Genomic DNA, 10,718 nt, shown 5'->3' with positions numbered 1-10,718 from the left:
TCAGATCTTTCTGTCGCCATAGCAAAGAGAGCAAGTTAGACGAGATGCAAATGCCATTTACATCCATTGGGATTAACCTTTCTGGGCTGCATGGCAAAGGTGGGAAGATTCTTTTTTTGCTATACAGATTCTTGGAGATAAAGAGTTCAAAGCGGACATACCTGGAAGATGAGCTTAAACGACACTGCATGACCATGAGGGAGGTTCAAGTACTTGAGTGCACATCTTCTACCTTTAAGAAACTCTGCAATGGAAGGTGTCATATGCTCTGCACTTCAACATATAAGAATTCAGTTTCACTTGAGGTAATGCTATTAATCTCTTAGTTCTTGAGTGAGATTTTCTAGTTGGTACATGCGGCTAGATATTGTTTGTCATCTAATGTCTATACTTAATGTATCATTTATCTGAGGATGTGCATAGGCATTTTTTATTTTAAAATTTCTCACAGTTTCCAGTACAAACCCGTCATAGGCGCGAATTGTCTTTTGGTTACTTTGCTCCATTGGTATAATTTCATAAAATAAGAATTTAAGTGTGCAACAGAATGATAATCTCACCATTGGTTATGCCACCTCCTTTCTTTTTTTGATTTTTTGGGAAAGTTTGGCCATCTATTGGAAATAGATAGCATCAATGTTTGAAGCCAAAAACAAATTGTTGAATCTTTGTTAAATTTGGAGGTCTAAATCTTTTGTTACTTTGATGGTATGTAATAGTAATTAGGAATCATGGCAGCCAAATCTTAAGGCCTTGAGATGTTTTTGCTGGATGTATTTAGCGTTAATGAGCCAATCTATAACTTATACCAATAAAGTTCCAATTAGAGTTTTCCCCTTTCTTTTTCAGTAACCGTGCCTGTTCCATTTATGGTGTACCAGTATCTGCAATTTTTGTTTATTTAGCAGGGAGGTAAAATCTTCAAATTTGTTGTACTCCTCCTGTTCTATTTGCTAGAACATTTGTAATGTAGTGCCTCTTTTAGAAAAAAATGATATGCTCCTCATGGTCAGTTGAACGTTTCTTTAAAAGAAAGTTGTTTATTAAAGAATCAGGTGCATGCATGAGATAGTAGGAAACGATTGCATAAAAAATGGTTAGCCAGAAGGGACCAGAACTAGTTGGGAAGTGTTTCTGACTGAACTGCTTTTGTTTCTGGAATATCACAACAGAAAGGAAATACATTTAACAGTGTTTTTGGTCCTAATAAGATACCTATCCAAGAAAATCATCATTTATGGTTGCATTTTGACTCTAAATTTGCTTGACTTCTGTTACTCTGCAATTTAAATATGGGAAACTATTACTAATTAAGCTGTGACTTATCTTTCATATCTAGTAATAGTTAGCTGATAATTATTGATTTATTGTAGAATAGTACTTGTTTTAGGGACAGGTTGCCTCAGTTTGGATTGTTCTCTGCAAAAGAGGACTTGTTTTATCATTAACACTTATAATTAATCCATTATGCAGATAGTGCAAAACTTGCAGTAGTGTAACTTAGTAGGAGTCTAAAGGTCTAATGATTGTATAATAACATTAGCATACTAAAACAAATATTTTAAGGAAAAAGAATTATCCTGGAAGATTATGTCTTTGTGAACAAAGTTTGAGGAGATGTTAGACTCCACAGAGTGGCACATAACACTTAAATTTATTCAATTTTATGGTTTTTTATTAACTTGTGTACCTTGTGATACCAATCAGGTGGTGGTTTTTATATTATAAGATGTTAAATTGCCTTTGGGCTATTTTCATAGCTACTGATTTTAGGAGCACATTTTCAGTTAGAAATGCATGTCATGATACTATGGGGTATTTATTAAGGGAGACAACAGTAGTTTATGAAATGTTGAAATTCCTTTTGACCAGTTATAGAGTAATTTGAATAGTTAGGTTTCGAATTACATGCTTGAATTGACCTGACTTTATTTTGTTCCTTTAATCTTCAGAATTTGCCAGAGAGGTCTAATTCAGACATTTTACATCAAATCATCCCTAATAAAAGATTCTACTTGAAGATGAACCCTACTATTTGTTATATTGGTGACAACATCAGACAGCTTCCTTCAGTTTCACCTTCTTTTGTCACAGCACCTTCATTTATTCTGAGCCTTCACATCAAGTCATTAATTCAAAACAACAAAGCTTCTATTAGCTCTCTGAAGCATAACTCAAGGTCTTATCAAGAATCTCCTGATAGCTGTGACAAGTTGACTGTCAATGGCTGCTCTCCTTCCGAGGATCCGTCTGAACAAGTTTCAGATATTACAATGGAGAATTTGGGGTCTTCATTGGGCCAGGTTATTGCTAGTTCCAGGAAGCCATCTATTCATCATCTAAAGGTAGATACCGATGCTCTCTCTGTGAGCAATGAAGGTGATTCAACGAGATCCTCTGACAATTCTCTCAGAAATGAAGTCGACCTCAGCAGAAATTTTGTAGATCAGCGAGATATGGAGCTGAATGGAAGCGAAGAGACAGTCGCTAGAACTGAAAGGTTACCAAGCCATACAGGGTTGTGGCAGGATGCTGATAAGTCAAGTTCGTCATTTCCTGAAGGTTATTCATCTCCAGACAAGTCTGAAGGAGGTTGCAATTCTTCTATGAATGATATCAATGTCCATGCCCAATCAGTTGGTCAAATAGAAGAACAACCAATTGATAAGGGCACACTAGCTGAAGAGTCTGCATTGGATTTGGCCTGGGAAAGGAATGGATATTCTATCCACAGTAATCCGACCGCTCCACGGAGCGTACGACACTGTAATGGACGCAGCTTAGTCTCATCAAAATATGGTCAGTTGTGGCAGGAGGATTTTTCGATGAATGGCTTTGTCCATGGCTCCAAAAAGCCTCGTACCCACGTTTCATATTCATTGCCATTTGGAGGATATGATCTCGGCTGGAAACGCCGAAGTCAGCAGCGGAAACCACGACCCCTCAAAAAGATCACTACTGATAATGCAAAAAGGCTATCAGGTGCTTCAGCTAATTCTACAAGATGTCATCGGCCTTTGGCCTGTAATGCAAATGTCCTTGTTACTGTAGGGGACAAAGGTTGGAGGGAAAGTGGAGCCCAGGTTGTACTTGAGTCTGATGATCATAAGGATTGTAGGATATTGGTAAAATTTTCAGGTGTTACCAAATATGTTTACAAAGCTCAGCATATTTTGCAGCCTGGAATAACAAATCGCCACACACATGCCATGATGTGGAAAGGAGGAAAGGATTGGGCATTAGAATTTACAGATCGGAGCCAGTGGTCTCTTTTCAAAGAAATTCACGAAGAATGTTACAATCGCAACATGAGGGCTGCTTATGTAAAAAACATCCCAATCCCTGGCGTTCGACTGATAGCAGATGATGACTGCGACAATTTAGTTGGAGTGCCTTTTGTTCGTAGTTCACTCAAGTACCATCGGCAGGTAGGGACTGAGGTTGATATGGCTTTGGATCCAGCCCATGTTCTATATGACATGGACAGTGATGATGAGGAGTGGGTATTGAAAATGAGAAATTCTGTGGATATGAAGGAGGATGACATTTCTGAGATGAGCGATGACATGTTTGAAAGGGTTATGGACATCTTTGAGAAATTTGCATATGCTGAAGAGTGCGATGAATTTAGCAATGATGAAATAGAAGAATTTATGGATGACGTTGGTCCACTTAACATTGTTAAAACTATATATGGCTACTGGCATGAAAAGAGGATGAAAAAGGGTATGGCTCTGATTCGACACTTTCAGGTGGTCACTCTTCTTCCTTATTGTTTCCTACGAGTCACTTATGTTCTCCACTTTTTAACGTTATAAATTGCAGTACCTATCTTATTTTTACAACAGTTACCTTTGTCTCACTTTAATATGACTGTTAAAAGGCATATCTGCCATTGTCAGTCTTTTAAGTTTGTCCCATATCTGACATACTATAATAGATACTGAAATTAGATTTCCTTCCGAATTTTCTTTTAGTTCATCCTGTGTCTGCATGGAGATAGTCCAGGTAGTCCATTAGTTCCTCTGATGTACATCCAGAGCAACTAACCGTTTGGGATCTTGTTCTTTCACTATTGCGGAAAATTTTGTCTCAGAAGCATCAAATTTTTCATGATAACGCCAACAATTGATGATTTGGCTTATAATATTCTGGAAGTCTGGGAATAGCTAATACACATTGGAATCAAATGCATCAAAGAAATGATGGTAGAATTTTGGGTTGGAATAAGGAAATAATGCTTAATAATTTTCTTTGACCTTGTCACCCATGTATGTCTGCTGTTTGATAGGTTAGCTACATGGACCGCTAAACCACTTTTAGGGTTGTCTGCAATTGTAAAATGCAACAAATGTCTCACACAGAAAATGCTGCATGCAATGTTTATTTAAGGACATTAACCTCAAACTCGTTCTTTGTTATATATACTTTTGTTGTAGGAGATGCATTCCAGATGCAAATCCAATGTTTAGTTATCCATAAAATCGGTTGGATCTGCAGCTTCTGTTTCATTGCATTGCAGTTGAAGTGTTCGTTTAGCTGCGAGTGTAAATTGATTCACATTGTGAGTTGTACTTGGGTAACTGGATAACATTATATCAATTTTATTATTTTGTTTACGACAAGGAATTGCAGATGCAGTTTTTTCTACGAAGTGAACATCGAGTTACCAATTCCGGCTAACAGTTGCTAACCAAATGTTGCAATATTAACAGAACAATTACTTATTTGCTTCACTAATGCACCAATATTTTTTTGAAACTTTGATTCCTACAACTGTTCTCAAAATTTCTGGCTATCCTTTTCCTTTATTCAGCCTGCATTGTGGTTACGATACCAACAACAGCTAAAGGAGTGGGAATCTGCTATGAGCAAGGTTCACAGCTTACCTGATGTGTCTCGGGAGAAACAATGCCGAATCAAAAAACCTCCTATGTTTGCATTCTGTTTAAGACCGCGGGGGTTGGAAGTACCACACAAATTATTGAAGCAGAGGTCTCATAAGAAGTTGATTTCAACATCGAGCTACAATGCCTTTGGGAGAGAGCAGGACGGGTTTTATTCTTCCGGTATGTCTTTTATCTCCTTAAGTTTGAGTTTGTGTCTTTTTATCTTTTTATTCACAAATCTAGTTTAATGGTACCATCAGGTAGAAGAGATGATAGAGCTTTTATCAGTATTCCGAACTACGAATCTTCGGATTCTTACCATTCAAACGAAGGCTCAGAGAGAATTCAGTATCCAGAACTTCACAGGAGTAATTCGAAGAAGAGAGGATCCTTCTCATCACCTAGGGATTCTCATATAATGCCTTTTCCGCAGAATAAAAAACTAAAGAAAAATGGTATAGATCAATGGGGTTCTTCTGGAATATACGAACCTGCCAATATGAGTCAGATCCAGAGAGATGGGCTTCGAAGGCACCGAGCTGATATCGATGAGTTTAAGCTACGAGATGCATCAAATGCAGCTCAGCATGCATTGAACATGGCAAAGATGAAGCGAGAGAAAGTTCAGTGGTTGATGCACAAGGCTGATCTCGCTGTTCATAAAGCCACGGTGGCTCTTATGATTGCTGAAGTAATGAAGGAATCCAAGGAGCAAGCAGAAGAAGAAGAAGACAACGAAGAAGAAGAATTGAGTGATGAAGATGATATTTAAAGTTTCTTGAGTTATAATACAAATATCACACGATGATTTTGTGGATGTTTATATACTTAGGTGATCAGAGGCTCTATACGTGGAGTCGGAGCATGAGGTTCGGGCAGGAGGAGAGTCTCGCCTACTTTCTTTTTGGGTTGCAAATTGTGTACATAAATGTTTTTTTTTAAGCTTTCACCTGTATCTTTTTCCTGCAAATGCTCACCAGTTAAAAATAGTGTTTTTTCACCTAAATAATACACCGGCGTAAAATTTTCTTGCTCAGTATTGAAGAAGTAATTGACTTCAATTGGTGTTTGCTGCTCTTCTGTGTGACATGAGGAGAGCTTCAGTATAAATGGGAAGCGAATGGTGAGAATTGGTAGCTTTGACAGAATAGATTCCACAACACCTCTTCGGGTATAGTTAAAGGACCAGATGCAGCTACAATGAATGTCTTTGAATTCAATGCCACGCAGCTCAAAATTTGCTCAATCTCAAACCTAAAACAGCCCGAAAATTTTAGTGCAAAAAATGCCATCTATCTGGGCCTCATGCTCTTGAAGAGGACCTTAGCGAAGCTCTCATAAGTGTGATGCTTCAAGTACTTCTCCTGCACTTTATTCCTTCCATTCTTTCCCATCTTTTTCCTTGCCGATGGGTTGTTAAGTAAATACTGGATGTGCTGGGCAAGAGTCTTGGTTCCTTCATGTCCAATGGGATGTAGAAGGCCCGTTACTTTGTGATCTACAATCTCCCGAGTGCCTCCAGCATCGGTCCCGAGGACCTGAACAACGAGAAAAGCAATAATATTAAAACATTTAGTATAGAAATTTGATTTATATTGTTTTATCAGATGAAAATGGGATTAAATAAAATCCGAAAAACATTGGATATGTAATGTGGCAATTTATGTCATTACACTAACCTAAGCTATGGTCAAAGTACATTCATACAAACACATCTAACTTAGCTACTTGATCCTAAAAGATGCTAAATATTTTGGTTATAACACAGGTAGATAATCCATCATAACCCCAAGTGTTGAATTTGACATAAAATTTTCTGAAATTCTATGAATGTGTAGACTTTCTTGTCTCTTTAAACCCCTGTTTGGCAAAAGACGGTTTAACCTTTCGTGAACCTCCCAAACAATAAAAATCTCAATGTGGAATTATACATTTTTAAATTTCTAATATATATTTATTATTTGTCATATTTCAAAATATATTAAGTCATGAAAAAACAGAAAATGTACTTAAAAGCTTCAACTAATCTATTTCGCTAGAGAGCTTCGAGGTGATCGTCAGAGAGCTTGTAGGGAGAGCGTTGGATGTCCGACAATCTTCTAGTGAGTTTCCACGAGTGACCCTAGGTTGAGCAAAGCGTCGAAAAATGGCAGAGGTATTTGCGGCCATTAGGTTCAAACAAGAGAGAGAATATAGAGTAACAGAACTTTGGGAAAACTTAAGTTTTTTTTAACTTTAGTGTTCAGTCGGGTTGTGGTAAACAGGTTTAACCTCGAAAGGATTTAAAAGAAAAGCACCCACTACTAAAATGCACCTGATTATCTGGACGCTTACTAAAAATGTGTCTGATTATGCGGATGACCGCATAATGAAGCACTTTTTTCCTTATCGGAGCGGTTCCAACCTGCTTAGACATAAGCGGGAGTTTAAGCGAGAGCTTAATCCGCATTTTAGAACAATACTTACATGATCCGGATAAATGAAAATTCTCGTTAATTTATTTTAATATAATAGTTATTAGAATGATTTCCTACTTTTGATAAGGTTAAAGTTGGTATTACCACAAATTTTGACTGGTTTAACCTTCTTAAACCTTGTTTATTTACCAAACACAAAAAAGTTGACCTTTCATGCTAATTACCTAATCCAAATGGAAGCACAAAATATTTAACCCCTCATAATGGGTTAGCTAAGTTAACCCTTATCCTTAACCCTTCTCTCTGAACACCTTGACAAACGACACCTAAGGGTGTTCTTCATACTTATTTTAGGTGTACTGACTTTCTGTTTTTAGAGACTCAACTCAAGATTAGTTCAGTTGGTATTGGCTATTGAGCATTACTTGTCTAGAATTAACCTATGTGAAGCGACATTAGTACGCGACATTAGTACACCACATGCACTCTAGTATCTACAGTCTTGTCATAGAATCATTACTAAAAAGGAAAAAAAAGATACAATGAACTCATGAAACATTACACGAAAGTCAAACAATGGACCTCTAGGTAGCTTAAGAGTAACAGCTTGTAAATATATTCGGATTAACATTGATTAGCATATTCAAATCATAGTGCATTCCTCATCAAAAGCAGTAGAAAATAAATTGTTTTACTTCAGCAACCAAGAATAAATTCAAAACGAGGATAAGCAGTGAATATGTGAAATAAAGAAAATAGTTTGTCATACCGGTAGGCCAAATGCCATAGCTTCAACTGTAACCCTCCCAAACGTTTCTCCAATCCCCTATAATCAAGAAATTGATTGATAAATATCTTCCAAGACAAACAATATTAAATGCACAATATTTGGAAAAAGTTATGTGATCATTCCCTCCCATTCATTAGGAAGAAACAAAACACAATACAATCATGTGATTAAAAGATCACCCATCACCTTATTTCTCTAAGCAAGTGGCCCAGTATAACCCCCTACTTCTATCAAATAATACATCTGTGTGAGTGCATCTAAAACAATGTATTCGAAGTAGTGAAGTTGAGAAAAATTAGTCTTTTGGTGGAAGATTTAAAATTTCATACTTCTCCAATTATCAGCCTCTCCTCTATCCTTTTCTCTGTCTCTTCAGTTTCATATTATTTTGCTGTACTATGTTCCTTTAGAAGTTTATTTTAAGGGAATATGGGGTTTTATCCCACCAATTTCGTATTCGGAAGGAAAGGCCTGGTCTCTTTTTGTACCTTTTTCACAGAGTTGTTGATAGAAAGAAAGGTGCTTAACAAGTAAGATGCATCCTTAATTTATCCTCTCCTTTGTACTCATCCCTCCTGCTCCACAACCAGTTAACTTTAAAAAAGAATACAAATTTACTTATACAAAACAGCTGCAAATCTCTCCTCTGATGTGAACTGACCATAGGTGTACATAAATTTTAACTTAATGTGATTTCCTAGAGAACAGGTGATCACCATCTTCCAGAGAATGACAAGAATTAGTTTAAGCACTTACAGATGTTAAAAGACCAGCAGATCACAAAATTAATTTATTCTTACATGTACAATAAACGTCAAAACATAAAGGAAATGAAAAGTACTAGTGCATAAGAAGAGTCACCTGGGCATTTATTACATAAACATCTGCAGCAGCATACAGGGCAGCAACACATGCAGTTGCTGGTGTCCAAAGTACCGCCTTTGAAGAGTTTGAATGCAGAGACAGAAATTCAAGAATTTCTTTGAGATAAAGCTCTTTATTGCTTTTCGATCCAATAGAACCAATTAAAACTTTGAGGGTTTCTGCCTGCTGGCCTGCTACTTCTGACAACAAGTTTCTTGGTTGTCGCTGTTCTCCGTCCGTTGGCGTCTTAATATGCTGTTTCGTCTTCTTCTTTTTCTTAGAATTCACGCGTGTAGAATTACTTTTCTCGAGACCATCTGCTGGTTTGTCGGTCTGGTTGATAGATTGATTTTGATGAGCAACTCCAGGCAATTTATCCTCTTCCATTAACTCATACCTTTTAGGATCCTCTAGAAAAACATTATGCTCAGTCACTAAAAATGCTGCTTCAAGAAGCAAAAGCTGGCCCTTTCCTGGGTTTATACTGCTTAATGACATAACAAGCATATCATTATCTGTCAATCCCATTTCTTTGCGGACAGCACTTCTCAATGAGTCCCTCTTTTCCATCATCATTTCAACACTTAATGCACGAGTATTAAGGGAGCATGGTAGGCCGGCTATAAAGGCCAGTTCATCATTAACAGATAAAGGCACTAGCTGTGGCGGTATTAAAAATTTAATCTTCTCTTCTTCACACCAAGTTAACCACTGTTTAGACTGAGAATCTGACAGAAGCCAGCATCATTCACACCGGCTTCAGACAAAAAATGCTTGAGCGGTCAAAATATTCTCGTCTATTCTCCATAATCCACCAAACAATATGACCTGATCCAGCTGGAAAATGATCCAAATATGGTTCTACAAAATATTTTGGATAATTGATCGTCAGTTATGACATAGGATTAGTATGAAGACCAGAAAAACTTGGTAATGTTTATGGGAAGCATGCTTATTTCTTCATGGAACACTGAAACAGATAATATTGAAGCCCTAGCAAAAAATTCTTTATGGACTCAAGAAGAAAATGACCGTGTAACACAAAATGTGAATTTCCAACTAAACATAGCTTCATCAATGCAGACTGCTTTTGCCAGTTAAAGATTGGAGGATGGTGGAAATTCATTTGCACAGTTGTCATGGTAAACATTCCAGCAGAAGGGAAATAAAGAAAATGAAGATGCTTTTGTAAGAAAATCTTTTTCTGATTGTCCTGATCTAAAAAGATAAAAATGTAACGCCCCGCCACAATTATGGATCTGTTAATTGTACAAGCATATGGTGGGAAAAGTGTGCAGTAGACTGTAAAGCGTGGACACCATATGCTTCATAATAAGCAAGAGCTAGAGAGACTACCTACTAGTTCCCCTGACAACACAGTAAAGTCATTATAGCAAGTATTGTAAGATAATCAAGCATTCAAGTGTATTATGTTATTACCACCTTAGATGGATGGGAAACAAATTTAACAAAAAAAAAAAAGACTTTTGTAGTTCAAATATTGCATACTAAGGCAGCACATGAATTTACAAAAACAAATACATATTAAGAGATTTTCTTGTGAAATATTGTTTGCATAGTGAGCATAAGAAAATGTAAAACCCAAATAGCTTCAAGGTGTTACAGATATGCTATTGTTTTCCAACAGTTTGATAATACTAAGTCATGTATAAATTGACAACAGGAAGTGAAACATGCATCTGTGCCAAATATATATATGCAGTATACTTACGAATCCAGGAAGAGCAGACAGCCGAT

The 10,718-nt window shown here is 36.9% G+C and overlaps 2 protein-coding genes across 2 annotated transcripts in view; one reads left to right on the top strand and one right to left on the bottom strand.

The window, feature by feature from the left end:
- Positions 1 to 5,925, top strand: part of LOC109827053 — an 8,598-nt gene extending 2,673 nt beyond the window's left edge. Inside the window, 4 exon segments of the mRNA XM_020394019.1 lie at positions 1 to 305; positions 1,953 to 3,752; positions 4,817 to 5,069; positions 5,150 to 5,925. The exon segment at positions 1 to 305 is cut by the window's left edge and continues 18 nt beyond it. Coding sequence (XP_020249608.1) covers positions 1 to 305; positions 1,953 to 3,752; positions 4,817 to 5,069; positions 5,150 to 5,661 — 2,870 coding nt within the window. The 3' untranslated portion in view covers positions 5,662 to 5,925.
- The window catches only part of LOC109836857, a 7,913-nt gene continuing 3,236 nt past the window's right edge, over positions 6,042 to 10,718 (bottom strand). Inside the window, 5 exon segments of the mRNA XM_020404890.1 lie at positions 6,042 to 6,427; positions 8,076 to 8,132; positions 8,958 to 9,728; positions 9,730 to 9,821; positions 10,693 to 10,717. Of these exon segments, the coding sequence (XP_020260479.1) occupies positions 6,182 to 6,427; positions 8,076 to 8,132; positions 8,958 to 9,728; positions 9,730 to 9,821; positions 10,693 to 10,717 (1,191 nt within the window). The 3' untranslated portion in view covers positions 6,042 to 6,181.

This window comes from Asparagus officinalis, chromosome 1 (genome assembly GCF_001876935.1).
Source record: "Asparagus officinalis chromosome 1, Aspof.V1, whole genome shotgun sequence".
Lineage (NCBI taxonomy): Eukaryota > Viridiplantae > Streptophyta > Magnoliopsida > Asparagales > Asparagaceae > Asparagus > Asparagus officinalis.
This window is presented reverse-complemented; position numbering and strand designations above follow the sequence as displayed.